Consider the following 26,074-nt stretch of genomic DNA (forward strand, 5'->3'; position numbering starts at 1 on the left):
TTGTAGCCTGAAAACTGAAGGACCACAAGTTTCCCATCTGCTGTACAGGGAGCCGTAGCCTGAGCCTACCCAATCGATGATAGTTCACCAGGCTATATCCCAACCCATGAGATTCTTGGAGTCCCAAACAAGGAATACTGGAGTCAACTCTACCAGTCATATTTATGGACCCCTCCTGTTGTTAGCTCATTTAAATAACTGTTGCTAGTCCTTCCAGTAAATGTTGTGACTGGAGGCATCCACCAAAGCAGTCTTGGAAAAAACATCTTGGAGAGCATAAGAGCATTCATGACTGGTGCAGAGCTACTGAATGAAAGGACTGCTACTTTTACAGATTTAAAAATCAGCATAGTAGCCTTTCAGCCATAACAACCTTGGGTGTTTGCTGCTGATCAACAAGAATGCCCTTTCTTTGAAAGAATCAGCCATGCTGAAATAGACTTGATTTGACTCTATAAATTTCCTATCCATATAGCAACCTACTTCCTGTTCCTTGCTAAGGGGAACATCATCTTTCTACAACACCCAACATTTTTTTTAAAGCTTCACCTAAACACCATAAATTGACTAACTTGAACAAACAACAAACATGATGTTTTGTATTTGTTTTTTTCAAGTGCAATAGTTTCAAGTGAAAGGTCAGCGAAAATATGAGCTGAGAATCACCAAACAGGCAGTGCTGAACAATTCCTTGGCTGCAATCCTGGACACTTACCTGTGAATAAGTCCCATGAACTCAACAGGTTTTACTTCTGAGTAGACATTCATAGGAATGCAGTGTCAACCTCTTAAAAACCTCTTTGTCAGGCTCAGACCACAGATCTTCTGGGAGCAAAACCACTGTGAGGGTGAGCTAGAGCATCTCAGTGTGCTGGCTTTGGCACCTAATACAGCTTAGTGAGAACCTTGGGCAGGGGAGAAGTTTTCTCCATCTTGCCTCTTCTGGCGCTGTGCTGTCTAGAACCAGAGTTTTTCCATGAGGGTGAGTTTTGGTTCAGGATACAGGAACCTGGTGAGAAAAGGGCTTCCTTCTATAACAGGGTGGGTTGTCTGAAGTGCCTTGTGGTTATTGTGCCTTCTCTTTCAAAGCTAGAGGTGGGGTCAAGTGAGGGGAGGGGGTCTCATCTGGAAAAAGTGTCCCTTTTAATTGGGACATTTTGGTTGAGTTTGTGCATAGTGATGTAGCATGCTTGGTTAGAGGCTAAGAGTAGTTTGACTTAGCGCAGCGCAGGGACTCTCTTCTGCGGCTCTGGAAATCGCTTCTGCGCATGCGCACCTTCCGGCGTCTGGGCATGCGCAGAAGCAATTTCCAGCGCCGCAGACATGCGCAGATGCGATTTCCGGCATTGTGCTGCGCTGGCCCAGCCCACGGTGGATCTCTGTGGGAGTGATCTGGCATGCCCGATAAGCCTTGCTGACCCCTGGAATAGGGTGAGCCTGTGGCCTGGATTCAGGAATTGAGTACCGGTAGTTATCATAACAAAAGAGTGGCCAAGATAGTAACCTGGCAGACAGGAGATAAACAGCACACTCAGGATTTTGTTTTAGACCATCCCTTCTGATGTACGTATGAATTACTAGAGGTGGTCTTGGGCTAGACCCCTTCTGTGATGTATTTATTTTTATTCTTAATTAAAGATTTTCTTGTTTTACAGAAGTAATGCCTCGTATTTTTTCCATGTAACATTTTTACAAATCCGTTTCATTTGTTGAGACATTAGGGGGAGAAGAAAAAAAGGGGGTGGGGGGAGGGAAGATGGGTGGGGGTGGGGGTGGGTGGCGATGTTTCTATTTTGTATGTAGGGTTTGGTGTCAGCGTTGCTTGTGTTCCTTTGGTGGTGAGAGAGGTTGGGGTTGGCCTAGGGTGTGGTTGTTTGTTTGTGATTGGCTGTGGTGATCTTTGTTTTCGTGTGTGAGTGGGGTGGGTGGGTGTTTTGGGTCAGGTTAGCCATATTGATTTGTCTGCTGTTGGTGGATTATTGTCATTGTCTTGTTGGGCTGTCTATGTGATAAAGGGGAGCCATAAAGGCGTCTTCTTCTGTTTGTCCCCGTGTCAGTTTCAGTTTATTGGTTAATTTTTCTAGTAGGGCTGTTTCCCATACTATTTGGTACCATTGGTCCATGCTTACTCCACCCTTCTGAGGGATGTGTCCCAACAGTCCCCTAAAGCAGGGATGGGGAGCTGAATGCAGCCCTCAAATCTCTCTATATTGCCCTAAGCTACACCCCTTACTATAGCCATCTTTGAGTATTTGGCTTGGCTGAAATCTGTCCTTAAACAGCAATAATACTTATTGCTTCCTTGGATAGAGGATGAAGAGGTGTGTGTGTGTGTGTGTGTGTGTGTGTGTGTGTGTGTGTAAGTAAACCCATGACATTTGTGTTGCCTGCTGTACAGTACACACCCATTGCTCCATCTACTTTTGTCTCTGGTCCCACTCTCTACTGGCATAAGGCTCCCAGAAGTTTGCTCATGAGTTACAATTCCCCCCATCTCTGCCCTAAAGTCTAGTTAAGACGTAAAAGGATAGATCAGTTCAGACCTCCCTACTTTAGTTCAGAGTCTAGATTTTTTGGCAGAGGTGTCCCCAGGAGCACGGGGAATGACAGTGAATTGGAACAGTTTCTTGCATGCTAATGGGCCTGCTTACCATAATCAGACCTAATGCAGTTCAATAAGCATCATACTGTCATTTATTATCTAGCAACTAGTAACATGGAGCAGGGCTTGTTTTGAGCTGTCATGTGTAAAGAGGAAGAATAGAATGGGAAGGGAAGGAGAAGATTTGAAGAAAACATCATCCTGTCTTAAGGTGGAAATGGGAGGAAGAAAGGGGCAGGAAGTCATTGACTAACATTTTGAGTTGGCCATTGTGGATTCCTGCTTGCCAAATTGATAGAATCCTATGAAGTGAGAGAAGTCAATGAATAAATGCAATGGCGCATCTTTCATTACAAAGGTTTGTGGTTCATTTTTCTCAAGCGCATCAGCCTGGATAGCTCAGTTGGTTAGAACATGGTGCTGATAATGCCAAGGTTGCAGGTTCAGTCCGCAAATAGGACAGCTGCATATTCCTGCATTGCAGGTGGTTTGACTAGATGATCCTGTGATGGCCTGGGAATCGGATTCAGAGGCTGAACCTGAGGAATCCCAGCCTGCACAGGAGTCCCCGGCTCCAGGGCCGGCTGAGCTGGGGCAGGGGCTTGAACCTGAAGGGCCCTCACCTGTGCCAGATCCTCAGAAGCAGACACCAGATGAATCCACTCTGGCTCCGGAGGTGATCGAGGACCCATTGCCTGCAGGTGCTCCTCTCCCAGCCCTGTCAGGGGAAGCTGAGGTTGCCCCTGGGTCCAGCCTCTCCTGAGCTGCAGAGGCTCAGGGCAGAGAGGCGGAGGGAACTAAGTTCTCACAGGAGGAGTGCTCGCCTCCAGACTAGGAGAGGCGAATCACCTGTGGACCGGGGCTGCCCTATGCCTCGGGGCAGATAAAAGCTGGCCAGCCCCAGTCCCAAGTTGCGGGAGCAACATTGTTGATTACCTGTTCCTGCCGGCACCCTGTCCTGCTCTTCTGCCAGAGTTCCTGACCACGCCCGACTCCATGCCTTGGACCCCTCTTCAGCCTTGGACCGGACACGGACCACGCCGCACGGTAACCCCCCCCCCCCCGGGACCTGCACAGATCCTCAAGGTCCCTTCCAACTCTACAGTTCTAAGCAACAATTTTGTTGCTGCTCTGGCCTCATCTCCTCACAGGTGCGAGCAAAGTGTTTGTATGAGGGAACATGAAGATTTGGTTGGAGACCAAAAAACACCCAGCTCACACCTTCAGGAGGAGGACTCAAGGTAAGAGGGGGCAAAGAATGCTTGGTTGATCTGGGCAGGGCCAAACAACAATATTTGGGGCTGTCTCTCCAAGACTATGATGGCACCACCTCTAATTGCAGGGAGATTAGATGACATTGGCTATCTGATGAGCATTCATTCTAATTTGCTTATGGGGAGGTCAGATGACATTGTGTCAAATCAAACACACTGTCCAGTGTATCTTTGTATCGCTTCCTTTAGAGCAAAAATATATATCCAGTATTTGGGTCAAGCTGGGTTGTTGCATAAAAATGCCCATCAACTTTAATTGCATACCCTGAATTTGCCAGTATATGATTGAATCCCACCCCAAAATAGTGACAGTCTGGAAGCCCTGTCCCCCTATATTGAGAAAAAGTATGGCAAGGTTAATACCCCCTATCTAAGTTCCAAGGTTTGAATTTAATCCCCCCCCCACACCTCTGATGCTGAGGGTTGCTTTTTGTTTTTTTAAGAGTTAAAAGAGATTTGATCTCTAACATTTCATCTGCTTTGGTCTATAGTGTTACTGTACTCCATACTGCAGAATCAAGTTTACTTATTGCTGCATAGCTCTGCTTTGCATTCCATTTCTTGGTCAAACTAGAGTGTGGCATCTTGTGACCCTCTGAGGATCCTGCAATATATGAACTCATATTCTGTCCATCATAATGATAACCATTTTGTTAGTGAACTAGACTAAACTATTTTTTATTTTTCAATGGATCCAACCTAAATTCAGCAGAGATCAGCAAGAGATATTCTTTTCAATATGCATTTTTTCCTGATACTCGGATACTTAAAAAAAAAGACACTAATAATTAGGTAATATAACAAATAATAATTATGTGTTCATTTTTACCAGTAATGTTGTCATAACTCCTGAAGTTCTTCTCAATGTGATCCCATTCTAGCACCATGCAATTTTCCATGCTGGGCTGGGCAATGGCGACATACACGTCATTGTTTGAGTGGTATGTGTCCACTGAAACTGACTGGTAGGGTAAAATCTGATGAACCACAAAATCTGAAAAGAAATGTTTGTAATTAAAAACAACAAAAATGTTACAGTTGAACTTGACAGAAAACATAAAGAAAAAAGACACGTTATGCTGATTTCTCTCTGGAAAACCCTGGCTTGGAAAAATTACTTTGGGGAACAGTCTTCAAGGGGGAAGACAGCAGAATGAAGTATGAATTTAAACCCCCATGTTTCCACATTTCCACACACTGTGCCTTTCTGTGACTACATCCTCTGTGTCTCTTCTGCTTTCTGATACCTACAGTATCTTGTAAGTCTTAAAGCTATGAAATTTTGAATTAACTAATATATACAGATGATTCTACCCTTTTTTTGGGGGGGGGACACTGAAAAGGAAAGTTTTAAATGATGTATCCATTTTGCTCTGAAATGACAGAAGTCAGTAGCAAAGGAGGGCATCCCAGCAATTTGTTTCACAGTATGGATTCTAAAGAATTTCACTTCACACTGCTGGAACACTCTATTTAAAAATGCATTTCCTTTCCAGAGGTGGGCTGTCAGATTGTTCCTTCACTAATAGAATTGCTTTGCTTTCTCAGCATTTTACTTCTCCTGCAGTTGTTTTGAAAACTGGAACACATTTCGCTGATTTTATCCAACACTCTCGTGTGTAGCTGTTGATCAGTTGAAGTAACAACTGTGTGGCTGGATGATGCCCCTCTGACTGCCATGTTCAAAACGCCTTTGATCAGTTACTATGCAAGTTTCAACCCACCAAAGACTACAGGCCACCAGCCTGAAATTTGCTGTGATGTTTACAGGTTACAATACATAGAGTAATTATAAACATTTATTTTTTTAGTATTTATATACTACTTTCCCCGCATTTTCCATAATCCTTACAGCATATATTATGCCCATGAGCAGTAGTGGTGGTGAGAGATAAAGGTAAAGGTAAAGGGACCCCTGACCATTAGGTCCAGTCATGACCGACTCTGGGGTTGCGGCGCTCATCTCGCTTTATTGGCCGAGGGAGCCGGCGTACAGCTCCCGGGTCATGTGGCCAGCATGACTAAGCCGCTTCTGGCGAACCAGAGCAGCACACAGAAACGCTGTTTACCTTCCTACCGGAGTGGTACCTATTTATCTACTTGCACTTTGACGTGCTTTCAAACTGCTAGGTTGGCAGGAGCTGGGACTGAGCAACGAGAGCTCACCCCATCGTGGGGATTCGAACCGCCAACCTTCTGATCGGCAAGTCTTATGCTCTGTGGTTTAACCCACAGCGCCACCCGCGCCCCTTCGGTGAGAGATAGTTACTTGCTTAAAGACATCCCACATAGTTGAGTCAGGTCTTGAACCAGAGAATCGCAACTCGCAGAATATGATCTTAACTATGGCCTCAATCTAGGTATGCAGCGTCAATGAATTGGTGAATGTATATAAACACAGGTGATTGTGCACATTCACAGGAAGGCACTAGGAGAATGTGCACCAACTGACAGCATCAACAGGGAATTTTACACATGGTCTGGTGAGTGAAGATAACGGTCAGCAAATGCTAGAGAATGTGAAAGTATCAGAAATGTTTCAAACATGGTTCAGCGAATAAGCACGGCATTTGTGTCAGTTCTGCACAACAGCCAGGCCCAATCTCCTATTTATGTTGACATACCAGTATACATACTTTCTGGTTGACATTGTCTACCTGTACATACACCTCAACAGCACTTGGAAGACTAGGCATGTTGACCGGTCAATGCAGAAGACCCCTGTTAGTAAAGAATCTTCACACCATCATGTGAAATCTAACAGTCACCAGTATTTATGCACATCCCCCACTGAACTCAAAATAATCACTACACACTTCTGGAGAAGTAAATGACAGAAGCTGTAACTCTACTAAACACACAACAGTTAGTTTACCATTGTTGATACACCACTGATAATAATTGCATGGCCTAAGCATGGTCCTTAAAAAGCAGAGACATCACCTTGCCAACAAAGGCCCGTATAGTTAAAGCTATGGTTTTCCCGGTAGTGATGTATGGAAGTGAGAGCTTGCCTGTAAAGAAGGCTGATCGCTAAATAATTGATGCTTTTGAGTTATGATGCTGGAGGAGACTCTTGAGAGTCGCGTGGACTGCAAAAAGATCAAACCTATCCATTCTGAAGGAAATCAGCCCTGAGTGCTCACTGGAAGGACAGATCCTGAAGCTGAGGCTCCAATACTTTGGCCTCCTCATGAGAAGAGAAGACTCCCTGGAAAAGACCCTGATGTTGGGAAAGATGGAGGGCACAAGGAGAAGGGGATGACAGAGGACGAGATGGTTGGGCAGTGTTCTTGAAGCAACCAGCGTGAGTTTGACCACACTGCAGGAGGCGGTGGAAGACAGGAGTGCCTGACGTGCTCTGGTCCATGGGGTCATGAAGAGTCAGACATGACTAAACGACTAAACAACAACAAGCATGATGTGAGAGATTTGTGTTTGTGTAAAACTGTCCAAATTTTTTAAAGTCTAAAAATACAGATGGGGAGTAATTTAAAAAGTGAAGCATGAGCATCATAATAGAAGCAATAAAAAATGTTGATCACCAACTCCTACATACAAAGTATTTGCTAGACAGACATTAACATTGCCTGTTAGACAGACGCCCTCCTTGCATGGCAGAAGGAAGGAAGGAAGGGCCTAACTAAGCATGATGTTTTTCCCAAAGCCATGGTTTTCCCAGTAGTGATGTATGGAAGTGAGAGCTGGACCATAAAGAAGGCTGATCGCCAAAGAATTGATGCTTTTGAATTATGGTGCTGGAGGAGACTCTTGAGAGTCCCATGGACTGCAAGAAGATCAAACCTATCCATTCTTAAGGAAATGAGTGCTCACTGGAAGGACAGAACATGAAGCTGAGGCTCCAATACTTTGGCCACCTCATGAGAAGAGAAGACTCCCTGGAAAAGACCCTGATGTTTGGAAAGATCGAGGGCACAAGGAGAAGGGGACGACAGAGGATGAGATGGTTGGATAGTGTTCTCGAAGCTACCAACATGAGTCTGACCAAACTGCGGGAGTCAGTGGAAGACAGAAGTGCCTGGCGTGCTCTGGTCCATGGGGTCACGAAGAGGCGGACACGACTAAACAACTAAACAACAACAAAACATGGTCCTCTACAAAAAGTAAAGACATACCAATAGCAACAGGCTTTGCCTATGCATATACTTTCTTCATACACTCCAGGGAAATTTCAATCCTTTCTCATTTTGATGTCAGTTTATTTCAGTCTTTACTTTTGGTACATTTTCTGGCACTCTTAAGATTTCCCACTGAGTGCTTAAATCTTCCTGCCTCCTTACTTGCATTTCGCATTTTGTCTTGGGAGTTTATAGTAAGACTAATCTACTTTTATATCGCCCCCTAAACAAGATTTCTCAGCTCTGACAGTTTGCTCTTGTAATACTGGAGAGCACAAAGCCCTTTGCCATTATAAAACCTGAACAAATGGGGGGGGGGGGCAGGGAGAGTTTTTTGATGTCCAAGGTATGTGAATGACTTGCCAAGAATTTCCTTCTCCTACTATTCTATTGGGAGGGGGGATGCTGCTATTCTTTGTTGTTTAGTGGTGTCCGCCTCTTCGTGACCCCATGGACCAGAGCACGCCAGGCACTCCTGTCTTCCACTGCCTCCCACAGTGTGGTCAAACTCATGTTCGTAGCTTCGAGAACACTGTCCAACCATCTCGTCCTCTGTCATCCCCTTCTCTTTGTGCCCTCCATCTTTCCCAGCATCAGGGTCTTTTCCAGGGAGTCTTCTCTTCTCATGAGGTGGCCAAAGTATTGGAGCCTCAGCTTCAGGATCTGTCCTTCCAGTGAGCACTCAGGGCTGATTTCCTTCAGAATGGATAGGTTTGATCTTCTTGCAGTCCATGGGACTCTCAAGAGTCTCCTCCAGCACCATAATTCAAAAGCATCAATTCTTCGGTGATCAGCCTTCTTTGTGGTCCAGCTCTCACTTCCATACATCACTACTGGGAAAACCATAGCTTTAATTATACGGACCTTTGTTGGCTAGGTGATGTCTCTGCTATTCTACTATTGCTGATATCAGAATATTAAAAGAGACATGCATGCATGTGAAAGAGAGGAGGGTCCCTACACTCAGGAGTTCTTGTGGGTTTGTGTGCCTGCTGCACACAATCAAAGAGTTAAACAACTACCTGACATTTAGAAGACATCTGAAGGCAGCCCTGTTTAGGGAAGTTTTTAATCACTGAAGTTTCAATGTATTTTTAATCTTTTGTTGGAAGCCGCCCATAGTGGCTGGGGAAACCCAGCCAGATGGGCCGGGTACAAATAAATTATTATTAGTAGTAGTAGTAAAGGTAAAGGGACACCTGACCATTAGGTCCAGTCGTGACCAACTCTGGGGTTGTGGCACTCATCTCTCTTTATTGGCCGAGGGAGCCGGCATACAGCTTCCGGGTCATGTGGCCAGCATGACTAAGCTGCTTCTGGCGAACCAGAGCAGCGCACGGAAATGCCGTTTACCTTCCCGCTGGAGCGGTACCTATTTATCTACTTGCACTTCGTGCTTTCGAACTGCTAGGTTGGCAGGAGCAGGGACTGAGCAATGGGAGCTCACCCCGTCGCGGGGAATCGAACCGCTGACCTTCTGATCAGCAAGTCCTAGGCTCTGTGGTTTAACCCACAGCGCCACCCACGTCCCTTTATTATTATTACTATTATGAAATATTAAATGGCACTTGAAGCTTTGACTTCACGTGCAGGGAGAAAAAGCTGCCCATTCTTTGAATCCAGGTTCATACTAGCAAAACGGAGAACTTAAAGTTGAACTAGATGCGACAGAAGGACACAGGGCTGGTGTTGAAAACATCACTGTCTATATTTAGTTCTCCCCTGTGCCCTGAGCGAGACGCATCGCACAGCATGCGGTCCCTAAACTGTTTCCCCACTCCACTTCTCTACATTAGCTGCCACTAGCAAGGGAGGGAAAATATACAGTTGTGGTGAAGTGATGACATAGGGTAATCGTGTCACTACATGCTACTGGGAATGAGACACTAGATCACAGTTTTTGCCAACAGAGCCATGTTGTCCATAACCTTTAATTCTACCATTAGTCTTGTCTTACCTTCCCTTGTCTGAGCAGATCCAGGAAGACAAATCTATTCTAACAGTGCAATACTGCATATGTTTAATCCGAAGTAAGGCTTACTAGGCCTTACTAGTAAGTGTTTCAGAAAAACAACAGAACAGAAGGTGTCAGCAAGCAGGGATGTAGGAGAAGATTAAGAATTAGGTAAAAGAAGAACATTTTATACACAAAGGAGTGGATTTTTGAGAAATAAGTACAGTGGTACCTTGCAAGATGAAATTAATTCGTTCTGCGAGTTTTTTGTCTTGCGAAGCACGGATTTTGGAAAAGCTTCAAAAATCACCAAAGTCTTCAAAAACCTCAAAAAAAGCTACCACACCACGTGCTATGAGTTGCTCCTCGAAGTCAAGTCGCAACTGCACCCCCTGAATGCACCCTGGGTATTAACGATTTTAAGAAAAAGGAAACAAACTTGCAAGACGTTTTCATCTTGCGAAGCAAGCCCATAGGGAAATTCGTCTTGCGAAGCAACTCAAAAAACGAAAAACTCTTTCGTCTTGCGAGTTTTTCGTCTTACGAGGCATTCGTCTTGCGAGGTACCACTGTATTAGCTTTTAAACTAATCTGTCATCACTTTCCATGTAAATAATAAAATGAGACAATTAAAAATAGGACATTTATGTCAATGCTAACAGAACAACGGTCTGGGAAAACACCTTATCAGCGTTCTTGGTTTGTGGACTTGCATAGCTCACACTTCTCATTATTCATTCGCTATAAAATATACCTGTAGTGGTGCATTCATCATCAAAACTTGAGACATCATTTAACTTCTTGTCCTGAAATTCTGCTGGACCAACACACAGGACATCAGAAACAGTGGAATTTGTCATCTTTAACCACAAAAACAACCACTTGGCTTTGCAGTCACATTCAAACTTATTTCCCCTTAAATCTCTAAAAGGACACATAAAAATAAAATAAACAGATTTGAAAAGGTTGTTATTGAGCCAACAGTCAAATATTTCTTCAAGTTACTTGTAATATTTAATTCAAAGAACATTAGAACAGTTCAAAACTGATTCTGGTCAAAAAGTTGACAGCCCACAAACCCTGCTTTCTACATGGGGTGGGGAGGTGGTGATGTTGAAATGAATGGAGGCTGTATAGGTGAAATACATATTAGGTTGTAACATGCTGCAAAATTGTTGAGATAACTCTATGCTGTAAATATATCTGTAAATACAAGCTGTCACAAAGTATATTGTGCATAACCTAAAGAACACACTTATTAATTTGTTGGAACAATCGTTTCCCATTATTTATGAGATCTAATATAATACTTTCCAAGGATTATTATACTGGTAGCTGAAGGTTACCATATTTTTATTACCCACTTCCTCTGATGAACTCTTATATGGGTAACCTTGGACACGTCACTTTCTCTCTCAGTGTCAGCTACCTCACAGGGTTGTGGTAAATGTAAAATGTGGGTGGGATGATTGACAGCATGCATGTTGCCCTGCGGAAAAGGCACTCTATCTATCTATCATCTATCTATCTATCTATCTATCTATCTATCTATCTATCTATCATCTATCATCATCTATATCTATCTAAATAGTACAGTGGTACCTCGGGTTAAGAATTTAATTCGTTCTGGAGGCCCGTTCTTAACCTGAAACTGTTCTTAACCTGAAGCACCACTTTAGCTAATGGGGCCTCCTGCTGCGCCGCTGGAGCACGATTTCTGTTCTCATCCTAAAGCAAAGTTCTTAACCCAAGGTACTATTTCTGGGTTAGTGGAGTCTGTAACCTGAAGCGTCTGTAACCTGAAGCGTCTGTAACCCGAGGTACCACTGTAAATGCAATATAGATTTCCTGTATGGGAGAGTCATTTATTTATTTCCTCCTGTGTTATGATTTTTGGTAATACAGTGGTACCTCGGATTAAGTACTTAATTCGTTCCGGAGGTCCGTTCTTAACCTGAAACTGTTCTTAACCTGAAGCACCACTTTAGCTAATGGGGCCTCCCACTGCCGCCGCGCCACCGGAGCACGATTTCTGTTCCTATCCTGAGGCAAAGTTCTTAACCTGAAGCACTATTTCTGGGTTAGCGGAGTCTGTAACCTGACATGTATGTAACCTGAAGCACCACTGTGTTAGGTGGCAGAAACCCAGGAGCGGCTGGTATAGCAGGACAGTGTTGCTCTCCTGACACCAGCATCACTGCTGCTTATCAGGGTGGGGCACCTGCAGAGCCCCAGCTTCCACCATCGTACTTCCCTGCCCCATCATGCCAGCTGTTCTTGCATAAACTACGAAATATCACAAACATTTCTAGCGACATTTAAAAAAAAACAACCCAGACCATGCAAAGAAACCTTTGAGTACATTTAGAATTTTGGAACAGAGCCTCTTCCCAAGTAGATCTCTAAAAGGTTACTGCTGAATGCGGCTTTTGGTATATCTGCACTTTTACAAAAATGCACTGTTGAATAAGCGCTTAAACTAGGCCATTGTGACTGGTGTGACACTGGAAACAGAGTATGGCTGTGAGGGTTGCGTCCCTGATTCACTTACACTTTTTCGAAACCAGTCAGTCAACTATACAGTGGTACCTCAGGTTAAAAACGTAATTCGTTCTGGAGTTCTGTTCTTAACCTGAAACTGTTCTTAACCTGAAGCACCACTTTAGCTAATGGGGCCTCCCACTGCCGCCGCACCACCGCTGCATGATTTCTGTTCTCATCCTGAAGCAAAGTTCTTAACCCGAGGTAATATTTCTGGGTTAGTGGAGTCTGTAACCTGAAGTGTCTGTAACCTGAAGCGTATGTAACCCGAGGTACCACTGTACTAGACCTTGCGGTTCTCTTTTCCAACCCTCCTTCCTTATTTGTTCTCCCCAGAGACTGGAATGGAGAACTGAAGATCAGCAGGAGGGGAAGGGGAAGGGGGCTGCTAAACCCTTTCCATTCCTGCATTTTGTCCACACACACGCCAAGCTACCTTCCCATGCTTGGGTGAAAAGATGAAGGATCCTCATATCTTTTCCCATGCAAGGTGGGCAATTTTGAGTTGAAAGATAGCATGAAGGCAAGAGTTAAGCAGCCTATCTCTACATGTCCTTCTTCAGTCCTGAGTGGCAGCTTGTCAATACAATGGTACCTCGGGTAACATACGTTTCAGGTTACATACGCTTCAGGTTACAGACTCCGCTAACCCAGAACTAGTACCTCGGGTTAAGAACTTTGCTTCAGGATGAGAACAGAAATCGTGCTCCGGCAGTGCGGTGGCAGCGGGAGGCCCCATTAGCTAAAGTGGTGCTTCAGGTTAAGAACAGTTTCAGGTTAAGAAAGGACCTCCGGAACGAATTAAGTACTTAACCCAAGGTACCCCTGTACTGCTTTTGGTTTAAAAGAAATATGGAGGAAAGTAACAAAGTAATTCAGTTTAACATTAGATTTGTCCAGACGTACACTGGGAATGCTGTCAATGGGCTGTAATTCTAAGTGAGATCTGAAAAAAGTTTGGTAAAATGTGCAAATGCCCCTAGTTTGCAAACGTTTCTTTGTTTCTTTTGTGGGGTCATTTCATATATTCAGCTTTCAGTCATCAAGTGTTGAATAATTGAGAGATGGCAACTCAAGGGATGTACATGTTACTTGAGAACATATATATTTACTTAGCAATATATAATTTAAAAGTGGGAGGTCACATGCATCCAAATGTTAGATAAAGCACCCATGCAGAAGAATTAATTACCATGACTATTGCTATCATGAGATCATTAGCAAAAAGGTAATGAAAAATATTTCACTTGGCAATCTGGAATCAGGCTACCAGAAAGCAAGTGCCAATTGATGTACCCGTATTTTTCGCTCTATAATATGCACCCGACCATAACACACACATAGTTTTTAGAGGAGGAAAACAAGAAGAAAAAAATATTCTAAACGAAACAGTGGATGTATGATTTTTGTGGTTCATGCTGTGGCCACAGACATGTGATCTGACAGTGAGTTTGAGGTAGCCCAATGCAAAAATCCTGAGGATCCATGTGGATCCGTGCTTTGTAACCACGTTTTAAGTGGGGAGGGAAGGAAAAGCACTCAAGGGACAAGGAACACACGTGGGGTGGGAGGAGAAGGATGCTGTTAATAATGCAGAAGAGGGGGCTCTGCTTCTCTCCCTCCTCCCCGGCTCACTGAAAAACTTTGCTGCTATTTAGCCAGCTCAGTGGGGAGGAGAGTGGGACAGAGAGCCTGCTTGCTTTAAAGGAGCCAACCGGACAGGAGCTGCTTACACTCGTGTAAGCGGCTCCTCTCCTCTCCCGCTTTGCTCCTTTAAAGCAAGCAGGCTCTCTGTCCCTCTCTCCTCCCCACTCAGCGGCTCTTCTCCCGCTTTGCTGTTTCAAAGCGAGCCACGGAGGAGGGAAGGAAGGGGAACCATGGATCCTCTGCTCACGACTGCAGCAGATCCCCCCCGCCACCCGTAGGCATTCGCTCCATAACACGCACTGACATTTCCCCTAACTTTCTAGGAGGAAAAAATGTTATGGTGCAAAAAATACGGTATTTGTTTCCAGAATCAGTTCAAACTACAAACAATATTCAAAATTCCAAACTCGGAGTTTAGAAACCCACACAAGGACAGGCTTGCAATAACAACAACACAAATGGTTTGGTTGGCTTTACTTACAGTTCAATCAGAGAATCTAAATCACTGAAGACATCCCTTGGCAAAGCTTTAATCTGGTTATTGGCCAAAGAACTGAAAAAAGTAAAGTTAGGTGTTAAAATAGTTGAAGAGATGATAATCACTAAATAGAGCAAGCACTTAGCTAATGTTAACCGTTGGATGATGCCCAATTCCCAATGTTGACAGTGACTAATAGGATTATGAATGAATTACGTAAAACCCTTGAACGTTAATGGAAATCCTAAACACTCGACTTAATTCATGAGAATAGAAAGTTGCGGCTCTTGTTTATAAGTTTGTAATAACAAGCTTTGCAAAAACCAGTCTCAAGGTGCCATCAAACAGATTTCGTTTTGTTTTTCTGGCTTAGGAAGAAGAAAGTACACCTACAAAGGTTGCATATAGAATTACGTATTTTAAGTACAGTAATGAGCCCGCTGAATTTGCATTCACTCCTTCTAGGCCACATGCCCAGCCTCCCTCACACAATCAACTTTAGGAACAAGTTCTTCCTGCTTTCAACAATAAATGCTCATTGGCCACCTCATTAAGCCCCTGAGCAGCCATTATGGCTCTTCCTGCTTCTCACTGGGTCCAGAAATGAAGAGGAGGGCAAGCAATTAGACATACATGTTGCCTTGTGCATATGTTGGAACATGCAGATAAGGATATTTAAAATTATCATGTTGATTTGCAATTTCTGGTGTTCTGGGTTGGTGAGTCGGAGACCCCTGACCCGACCTTCTTGACCAGTGCAGGTCCCCCAGCTGATGCCTAATGATGTTGCTAAATGCCAGGCTTGTCCCCGACTCTTGCAAAATCTGACACGTTTACTCCCCACATTACGAAATAGTTTATATTTTGAACTAGCCGTGAAATATTCAGACATTGTCTTATGACACTAATACAGTGGTACCTCTGGATGCAAATGGGATCCGTTCCAGAGCCCCGTTCGCATCCTGAAGAGAACGCAATCCGCATCCGCGCAGGTCGTGATTCACTGCTTCTGCGCATGCGTGTGATGTCATTCTCAGCATCTGCGCATGCACGAGTGGTGCAACCCGGAAGTAACGTGTTCTGTTACTTCTGGGTCGCTGCGGAGTGCAACTCGGAAATGCTCAGCCTGAAGCAACTTGAACCCAAGGTATGACTGTAGTCATTTACCATGAAAGAAACACCCCTAAAATTGACTCCACACAATGTGTTTCTCTTCATATGTAAACCCTGAGGTGATTGCAATCTAAGTGTCTTGTAGAGCACATGAAGAACACAGAATACATTGCCTCCCACCACCTATTCTAGGTTCATTTGATTCTTTAGTCTTAACAAAAAAAATGACTTTATCCAACAATGAGGACTAGAACATTTCTTGTTTCACATTTTTGCACAGCCCACTGCAGCTTATGTAGTGAAGTGAGAAAAATGCCATAGCTGTACCTACAGTGCAGGTACCGGAAAATCTAGTTTGGGGCAAGATATAAATAATTCAAAGTAGCATTAAAAGACTTACAGGTGTGTCAAATCTCGAAGGCCACGAAATGCATTTCTTGAAATGGTTTCTACCTTGTTTCCTTCAATAAATCTATGCAGAAAGATTTGATTGAAAGACACACGTTAAAGAGAATGTTTCAGTTCGTCTGGTAGAAGAACAAAAGCAAATACTGAATAAAACGTGAACAGCATTATTCCCAGGACTTTTTCCCCAGACAGAACTCGCTGGAACTCTATTCTGGCACCTCTCATGTGGGTTCCATTGCCATGAGTTCCGGCACCTCTTTTTCTATAAAAATAGCACCAATTATTCCCTTTTCTTGGCTTAAGTGTCTGATGTGGTCTGATTAACAAAAGCCTCCATTAACCAAACTGCTCATTTCAGTGCACACACGAGAGTTGCCCTCAGGAGGTTTGTGTGAGCAGCAGGGCTCTTGCTAGACTTTTGGTCAGGCTTCAGTATGCTTTTATTGCTTGTCATGTAACAACTGCCCCTGTGAGTCAGACATAAAGGTAAAGGTAAAGGGACTCCTGACCATTAGGTCCAGTCATGGCCGACTCTGGGGTTGCGGCGCTCATCTCGCCTTACTGGCCGAGGGAGCGGGCGTACAGCTTCCGGGTCATGTGGCCAGCATGACTAAGCTGCTTCTGGCGAACCAGAGCAGCGCACGGAAACACCATTTACCTTCCCGCCTGAGTGGTACATATTTATCTACTTGCACTTTGACGTGCTTTCGAACTGCTAGGTTGGCAGGAGCAGAGACTGAGCAACGGGAGCTCACCCCATCGTGGGGATTCGAACCGCCGACCTTCTGATTGGCAAGTCCTAGGCTCTGTGGTTTAACCCACAGCGCCACCCGCGTCCCACACATATATACTGCTTAAATAGCCCCAACTAGACAGTGGCTAACTCTTTGCCCCTTGGCCTACGTTCATAACATCACCATGTTGGACTGGTGGTGTTTCAATGCACAAGCATTTGGCCACATTTTTGTTTTTGGAAGAAAACTGTAAACATAATTTTTTAAGAGGCACTAGGTGCAAAAGAAATGAAGGAAACCAGGAGGTCGTAGCACAAGGAATACATTGCCTTCCCAGCTGTACTCCTGTGGACACCTAGAGAGTAACCCCCAGTGAATATTATGGGACATACTTCTGAGTAAGCATGCATAGGCTTGTGCTGTTAGATTTCTTCACACATTTGTAACCCCACTCTCCTGAGTTGAAGCTGCAAAATTCTAGAGCCAATATAAAAGGAAATTCATGACCCAGAACTTTTAAGTCCCACTGGTTCCAATGGGAGATATTAAACCATGTGATTATCTCTCCTACTGAAATCAGTAGGACTGAAAAGGACTCACTGATTTCAACATTTATACCTTCCTTTTTTTTATTACATAAACAACTCAAAGCACCATATAAAGATGCTCATAAAATGTGTAAAGCACAGCTAAAGTAGGCTACGTCACTAAAATCGATTTCTTATAAAAAACAACAACCCAGCAACAAATTAAGACTATTTGGCATAAAACCAAGGGTTGTCACATTTAAAATATGAATTGGGTTGGATCTTTATTATGGAGGAACAGTATAAATCAAGTTTGGGCAGAGGGAATACATTTGCTTTTTGCACCCAGTCTGTAACCCTGCCTTGTCATCGTGGCATTAACTTAATCAAAACCATATGTAATATGGATTGGCCTTCTGAAGCAGCATGAGATATATGCAAGTGAGCATTTTGATTTTGTGGTTTATAGAATGAAAAGGAGGTCAGTGAGAAGGTGGGGAGTCATCTTTTTTGTTTAATCAGAAGGCACCTGGTTCTAAGAGGCTAGTGAAGTAAGTGTGGCGAAGGGCTGTATTGGCTGATGACATACCACAGCTGAGGCTGTGTTTCCATTTTTTTAATGTAAACAGCAACAGTACCATGCAGTGGTAATATTAAGGGGTATAGCTATTCCTGTCTTCCTTATTTGCTACTTTTGACATTAATTCTATGGTACAGAGGGGGAAATGCACCAACTGGGATGCAACAGAGCACATGACTGCGCTTAGGCAAGGGCAAAGGGACCCCTGACCGTTAGGTCCAGTCGCAGACGACTCTGGTGTTGCAGTGCTCATCTCGCTTTATTGGTCGAGGGAGCCGGCATTTGTCCGCAGACAGCTTCCGGGTCATGTGGCCAGCATGACTAAGCTGCTTCTGGCAAACCAGAGCAGCGCACAGAAACATCGTTTGCCTTCCCGCCGGAGAGGTACCTATTTATCTACTTGCACTTTGACGTTCTTTCGAACTGTTAGGGTGGCAGGAGCAGGGACCAAGCAATGGGAGCTCACCCCGTTGTGGGGATTCGAACCGCCAACCTTCTGATCGGCAAGTCCAAGAGGCTCAGTGGTTTAGACCAGTGCCACCCACGTCCCTTTATGACTGCGCTTAGAAAACATATTTTTGTTTGGGTCAAATTCCCCATTTTTCTGTGAAACTCCCTCATTTAACTCACAGTAATTCGGCACATTTCATGAGCTTTAAATGCTCTCCTATTGAGTCCACACACAATACATCTGAGCTGGAATGAGGTGCCCAATTTATCACCAGCTCTTAATCATTATTACGTTGGCTGGGATCCAAAGAGCTACTTCAGGCACACCAAAGGACTCGAACGTGATCAGTGGGATTTTTTAAAAACAACAGCAGACACCCCGCCCCATGCCCTACCACAATCTGCTTTTGGAAGTCCCTTCAGTTTTAAAAGCACTTTCCAATGTGGCAGGGGGCCTGTAGTTTGTGAAAAGACAATTCAGTGCCCCTTTGCAGTGCATGGAGTCCTGACCCTTAACACATGAAACGTAACACAAAATACATGTTCAAAGTAAGCTATAACTTCTCCAGTTTTGTGCAAAACCTTATACAGTGCTTAACAACAAAGAGCTGTGTGGCACCTTAAAGACTAGCAAACTTGAAGGTGCCGCAAAACTGTTGGTTTTGCTGAAACAGACAAGCATAGCCAGCCCTCTGGAAATAATTAGACGTTAAGTGCTGAAGAAAAAGAAAGGCAAGCAATATTGCACGGCAGCTTTCCACTGCAAGTTGCAATGTGCTAAATGGGAATTCATGTACATTTCCTGCGGAGAAACGCACGAGAGCTCCCTGTTTCTGGAGCGCAGGCATCTCCAGTTGGGGAATTGTATTAGTTCCTAGTATGCACATTATATCTTGCAGTGGAAAGCAGAAATATGAGAATGTTCACACGAATTCACTTGCCCCGCCTGAGTCACAACATGTAATATCATCTAGAGAAAAGGAACATTTCCTTCCGGGACAGTGTACTGGTAAATCATCAGAGTAGCTTCATCCATTTAAGAAATCTTAGTTTACTACAGTAAACAAAAGAAGAAACTTACAAGTATTCGAGATGGAACAGACCACCAAAGGCATCATCCCGTATGATAGTAAATGAGTTAGAATTCAGCAGTCTAAAAAACGGAATGCAAACATTAAGGGGGGAGGAGAGAATGTTTGTAAAAGGCCGCCATACAGTTTAAAGCACTGTGAAGAAATGCTAGACAAAGCTGAATTTCCCTTAGTCAGTTTCTTCAGAATGCATAAAAAGAACCATTAACAAGTCATCAGTGAGCGTTTAATGCTCTCTATCTCTCACCCTGCTTTGGTGCAACTAAGCACACATTGCTTTGTTATCAAATATGACTCTGTAGGTAGGAGGACATAAGAACTAAGAGCCTGATAAAGGTAAAGGGACCCCTGACCATTAGGTCCAATCGTGACCGACTGGGGTTGTGGCGCTCATCTCTTTATTGGCCGAGGGAGCCAGTGTACAGCTTCCGGGTCATGTGGCCAGCATGATTAAGCTGCTTCTGGCAAACCAGAGCAGCGCACGGAAACGCCATTTACCTTCCCGACGGAGCAGTACCTATTTATCTACTTGCACTTTGATGTGCTTTCGAACTGCTAGGTTGGCAGGAGCAGGGACCGAGCAATGGGAGCTCACCCCGTCGCGGGGATTCGAACCGCAAGTCCTAGGCTCTGTGGTTTAACCCACAGCAACACCCATGTCCCAAGAGCCTGCTGGAGCAGGCCATTGTCCCTTTTAGTCCAGCACACAGCTACCAGCCAGCTACCTGTGGGAAGCCCACGAGTAGAAAGGCCAGTATAAAGTAAGCAGCACATAAGCGGCACACAAAATGCTACCAAACCATTCTACGTTCTAAATCTTATATTAATAATCCCAAAATTGAGAGAGCTATGTACAAGATCTACTACAGAAGCCACAAACAGAAAACTCATTCAAATTGTGTCCAAAAGGAAGATTCAGTCTTTAAAGTTCCTTTAGCCAGGCTCCTGTAGATAACAACAAAGGTAAGTTATAGGAATAACGCCACCGGATCGCTAGTCGGCATCGTTTACAGTCGGAACTACAGTACGACGGTATCTGATCATCTTCGAACCTCCGACTCTCGTTCTTGATTAATGAAAACATTCTTGGCAAATGCTTTCGCTCTGGTTCGTCTTGCGCCGGTCCAAGAATTTCACCTCTAGCAGCAAAATATGAATGCCCCCGGCCGTCCCTTTTAATGATGGCCCCAGTTCCGAAAACCAACAAAATAGAACCAGAGTCCTATTCCATTATTCCTAGCTGGAGTATTCCGGTGACTGGCCTGCTTTCAACACTCTAATTTTTTCAAAGTAAAGGCTCCCCTCCTGTGGTTTCCAGCAACTAGTATTCAGAAGCATACTGCCTCACAGTGTAGGCAGAGCACAGCCATTCTGGCTAGTAGCCACCGCTAGCATTATCCTCCATGAATTTGTCCAATTCCCTTCTAAAACCATAGGATTTGGTGGCTACCACTGCCTTCTGTGCTCCATGAAGAAATACTTCCTTTTTCCTGTCCTTAATCTTTCAACTTTGTGAATGGTAGGAAGTGGAGAAAGTGGAACCTTGCTCACTTCCAGGATGTGCTAGGTCACCTCAATTTTAGAGGGACTGGGGATGTTGGTGGCCCACCAGAATGTTGTCGTCAAGTGCAGTGATTTACTCCCCCCCCCCCCAGGAATGAGCGATAGCCATTTACAGTGGTACCTCTGGATGCGAACAGGATCTGTTCCAGAGCCCCGTTCGCATCCTGATGCGAACGCAACCCGCGTCTGCGCGGGCTGCAATTCGCCACTTCCGCGCATGCGTGTGACGTCATTTTGAGTGTCTGCACATGCAGCGAAACCTGGAAGTAACTCGTTCCATTTCTTCCGGGTCACCGCAGAGCGCAACCTGAAAACGCTCCACCCGAAGCTACTTCAACCCAAGGTATGACTGTATTTTAAATATAGGATTTTTAAAAAAAATTATTTAGGATATAGTTAGATCTCTCCTCTCCTAGGGCAAGATGTTTTTTGTGTAGCCATGGGCTGGCGGTTCGGGGAGAGGCCACTTTAGCTGGAACACCAGGAGATAAAAATTTGGGCAACTCACCAGGCTGTTCTGTCTTCCCACCCCCCCACCCCCTTTCAGGGCAAGATGGTCCTTAGGTAGCCTTGTGGTGGCAGCTGGAGGAGAGGAGAGATCAACTCAGTTGAATGATGGATTATGGCCACCTCACTGGGTGTTCTGTCTCCCCCTTCTGTCTGCACAGCTGTACCCTGGGTTTTGTTTCTTTACCACACTGGGGTGTGACAGAGTGTTGGGAAGCCACGATGGAATGCATTGAACGGGTTGGTTGATTGATAGATTAGTCACAGTTCTACATCACTGTCAAACATTCATTTAGCATTTCTGCTGACTTGGATTCCTATAGTGTCGTTTAATGTTTTATAGTTTAAAAAGAGAGCTGAGTAAAACAGTACCAAAAAAAATCAATGCCAAAATATAGTCATCGTTTAATAACCATAGAAAATATTAATATGAATGTTGATATAATGATTTGTATGGAAAATGCTCTCAGAACCTCGATAGAACAAGCCAGGACCACCTTGGAAGAGCAGAGTGGCAAGATATGACGCTATTGGATTAAAAAAGGGGGTTAAAGGTGCTCTTGGATAGCAGAATAAGAGGAACAGAATCTATGACTACTAGAAAAGAGTAGTTCATCATAGTGAGCCCAGTGCAGCAGAAATGCATAAAAGAACAGAATTGCACTACATCTCTGTAAGGTAAAGGTAATAGGACCCCTGACCATTAGGTCCAGTCATGGCTGACTCTGGGGTTGCAGCGCTCATCTCGCTTTATTGGCCAAGGGAGCTGGCATACAGCTTCCGGGTCATGTGGCCAGCATGACTAAGCCGCTTCTGGTGAACCAGAGCAACGCATGGAATCGCCGTTTACCTTCCCGCCAGAGCGGTACCTATTTATCTACTTGCACTTTGACGTGCTTTCGAACTGCTAGGTTGGCAGGAGCAGGGACCGAGCAACAGGAGCTCACCCCGTCGTGGGGATTCGAATCACCGACCTTCTGATCAGCAAGTCCTAGGCTCTGTAGTTTAACCCTACACTGCAAATCTACAGGGACTCTCCCACCTTTCAGGCCATAAACACATTTCTAGGGGCTTCTCTCCGCTTTCAAGGGAAAGGGAAGCAAAGATGGGTGGTGCCATCCTTATCCTCAGATGGGTATAATCCAGCTCTCTTCCTAGTGTAAAGCAACTGTAGACCAAAAGTCCACAGAGGGACAGGCTAGGACAGAGGTGCTTGTGGAACCAACAAACTCTAAGGATAAATTGTTGTCACTTTTCCACAGTTACCATTAATTTCTACCGTGACCATTGAATTCTTTCCAAAGTTGAAATTTTGACCGGATTTCCTAGTTCCAGTTTGGCTGGAACTGGGCACTATATAGGGGGAGACAGACTATAATTCATAAAAAAGGCTCCAGCAGATTACAGCAGGTGTTTGCAGACCTTTCTAGGTCTGTCTAGAAGCCGACTGACGTCAGCACAAATTGATGGCGTCACGAGCATGTGCTGGTGCTTGCAGCCTGCGCTGTGCTGATTCTTTTTGCAAAATTCTACATTTTATTAGTTAAACACACACAAAAATACAGTTATCGCAAAACAGGAGTGCAAATATTACGGCAACCGCAAATCATAAAATGGATAAGGATTGCAAAAGTTTCAGTAAAGTCAGACAAAAGTCAACCACAATTACTTGTAACCTGAAGGGCATTGGATAGTATCGTACAGGAAGGTAAAGATGCTGATCTTCACAGTTCGCAACAATAATCTCAGTCTATCCCCTTTGTTAACTGTTGTGTAACACAGCGCATTGATTGCATGGCTTGGCAGTTCACTGAATTGCTCCCAAGAGAGTCATCTAGAGAATTGGAAGCATATACATGACCTGTTTTCCAGTCTGTGGGCCATGCAAGTTTTGTGGCTGGTTCACCAGGTCATCTGCATTGGTTGTTAGGTGGGCAGGAGAAACAGCACGGCTGCTGTTTAGTCAACTTCACCAACAATTCCCAAACCAAGATAAAATTACAGCGTGGGGTGTAGATTTTGGCAACTGCCAAGCCATCAAGCAAGCTCCTGTCTCCTTCCCACCCACGAGTGAGAGCCTGGGAGGCAGCTTCTCTTTCTCAGAAGAAAGGAAGGCCCAAGGAGTTTGAGACAACAATGTGAATTGCGATTCAAAAGCATGGTGGGAACTAAGCATACTCAAGCCAACTTGGATATGGAAGGAACCAAACAGGGAATTATACTGTTATGGCAGAGATATAAGAAGGAAGCTGTTAAGTAGGTATACTAAAAAGGGGTTGCTTGTGGTGGTGGTGTTTAAGAATCCAGTTTCTTTTCGTGCTTCTCAACAATGGAGCATTGCTGTTGGAGCAGAATTTCTTTCCAATGTTTTAACATAATCCTTCAAACGAATGTCAAACAAGAGAAGTGTTTGTAATGTGCACCTCTAAAAAAAAGAAACTGGATTTGGGAATAAGCTTTACAATTGCATGTCAATTTATTTTGGATTCTGCACTAACCTTTCCTTTCAAAGCAATGACTCCTCAGCTCTTTACGTGGTTTTAGAAATTAACGTTCACCAATCATGAGTCTCAGTCTGTGATTTGGAAACAGTTATTTCAAAGTCCCAGGATGCCTCTCCGCAGGCAAGAGCTTTGATCATCTCTTTTTATAAAATATAAAAATTTAATACTTACAGCAACTGCAGGGAAGGCAAATGTGAAAACATTCTCTCTTTTATTTCAGAAAATGTTCCATTTACCAGGCTCCTGAGGGGGAAAATACAAGGGAAAAGACATAGGAGCTAATTACAACACTTTTTCTTGTTATTATTAGCATCATCATTATGACTCTTCTTTCTTAACAGCTTTTCCACGACCTTCCTTACAGTTCTTAACCTGCTCCTCCGGAAGTTTTCTATGGTCTCCTTTCACCGTATTTATCAATTAATACAAAAATATTGTGTGCATTTGATTGCCCCTGTCTGAAAAGTGAATCCGGATCTGCTTTCTTCGTCCCCTTATATTATGGATTTATTTTCCTACTTATTACATATATGCACTGTAATATATTTGTGCCTTTGTGCTATAGCTGTAGATACAGATGACATATGACTGAACAGAAGCAATCAGTGAGTGAAACAGAATTGAAGACTGACTGAAGGCTTTTAAAGCCTAGCAGATTTTAAAGCGAGGCAAGTTGAAAAGTCCTTCATTACCAAAGGCAGGGAACTCACTCTCAACTTCCAGGACCCTGAATCCTGTTTGTTCCAAGATAGTTAAGACCAGCTGAAAATCATCTCTTCCCCTCTAGTGAGAAGATGGCCACTTATTCGCTACATCTCCCCAATTCTTTGAATTTCATAGGCTGGGCTTTTTCTCCCGCATCACCCGCCCCTCTCCAGTCTTTTGACATCTCTGGAACTGCCTGCTGCTGCAGCATCTTCTGCTCGCCCTAAAACAACATCTCCGGCTGAGCTACCGCGCAGGCATCTCCGGAAACGCCAGGCGGGCGCCTCCCTTCCCATGCGCACTGTTTGCACGGAGGGGGCAAGTTTGGTGCTGTCCTTTTTCTAGCACCCTCTGAACGTCAGAATCCTCGAATCGCGGAGTGAGTGTCGGAAGGGGGGGGGAGACCCCCGAGGGTCATCCAGCCCAACCCCCTGCAATGCAGGCATCTCAAGTAAAGCATGCACACGCGCCGCCCCAGAAGGGAAGGTCTGGTGCCATCCGTGCGCTGCGTTGCGCGCCAGCCAGCCACCCACCCACCCATCACCCTTCTTGGCTCGACTTACAAGGAGCTGATGTCTCCGGGGCTCCGCGGCACCGCCGCCGCTCCGACGCAAATGATGGACTCTTTGGTGCAGCTGCAGATGGCGGGACACCGCACCGGCTTCCTCACCTGGGCGCGCTGCAGAAGGCACGCCAACGCCAGGAGCCAGAGCCAGCCGCTGCCCAGCCAGCTAGCCATCGTGCGCCCTCGGCCGCCGCCTTCGCCGCGTGGTCCCCCTTTGGCCCTGCTGCGCTCGTGGCCCGAGCAATGCAGCCGCCGCCGCCGCTGCTACTGGAGAGGCTGGAACGGGAGCCAGGCAGCATGCTGCACCCTGAAGCTGCCCCCTCTCTCTCCCTCTCTGCAGCACTGGAAGCAGCGCCCAGGATCCTGCTGTGCGCTCAGGCTCCTTCCTCCGGACTGACATCAGCGCCGAGGCCTCCCGCTCCTCACACCCCCCCCCCACAGTTCCTCATCCTCCTCCCCCCCCCCTTCTTCTGCTTTTCTTTCTTTCTTTTTTGGTCTCATGAATAATACATCCAAGGGAGAGTTTTAAGAAATCGCCGGCTACCCACCGACCCTGCGCAATCGGAGGCAAGGAGCCCATCCTCTCCATCGGAGTTTCCCATATCCGTCCCCCCCCCCTCAACCCCCGCCCTACAACCTCACCCAGCCAAGTCAATAGTTCTAAAAGAAGGTCCATCTCATTGGTGGGGTTA

General features: G+C 44.9%; 1 protein-coding gene across 1 annotated transcript in view; it reads right to left on the reverse strand.

The window, feature by feature from the left end:
* LGI2 (leucine rich repeat LGI family member 2) overlaps positions 1-25,794 on the reverse strand; it is a 29,180-nt gene extending 3,386 nt beyond the window's left edge. The window contains exons 1-7 of the mRNA XM_081876336.1: positions 25,381-25,794; positions 24,284-24,355; positions 19,529-19,600; positions 16,149-16,220; positions 14,639-14,710; positions 10,724-10,893; positions 4,706-4,870 (exon numbers count right to left, since the gene is read on the reverse strand). Of these exons, the coding sequence (XP_081732462.1) occupies positions 4,706-4,870; positions 10,724-10,893; positions 14,639-14,710; positions 16,149-16,220; positions 19,529-19,600; positions 24,284-24,355; positions 25,381-25,556 (799 nt within the window). The 5' untranslated portion in view covers positions 25,557-25,794. The remainder of the gene's footprint in view (positions 1-4,705; positions 4,871-10,723; positions 10,894-14,638; positions 14,711-16,148; positions 16,221-19,528; positions 19,601-24,283; positions 24,356-25,380) is intronic.
* Positions 25,795-26,074: the final 280 nt, after the last annotated feature.

Source organism: Podarcis erhardii (genome assembly GCF_964252035.2).
Source record: "Podarcis erhardii genome assembly, chromosome: 9".
NCBI classification, from domain to species: domain Eukaryota; kingdom Metazoa; phylum Chordata; class Lepidosauria; order Squamata; family Lacertidae; genus Podarcis; species Podarcis erhardii.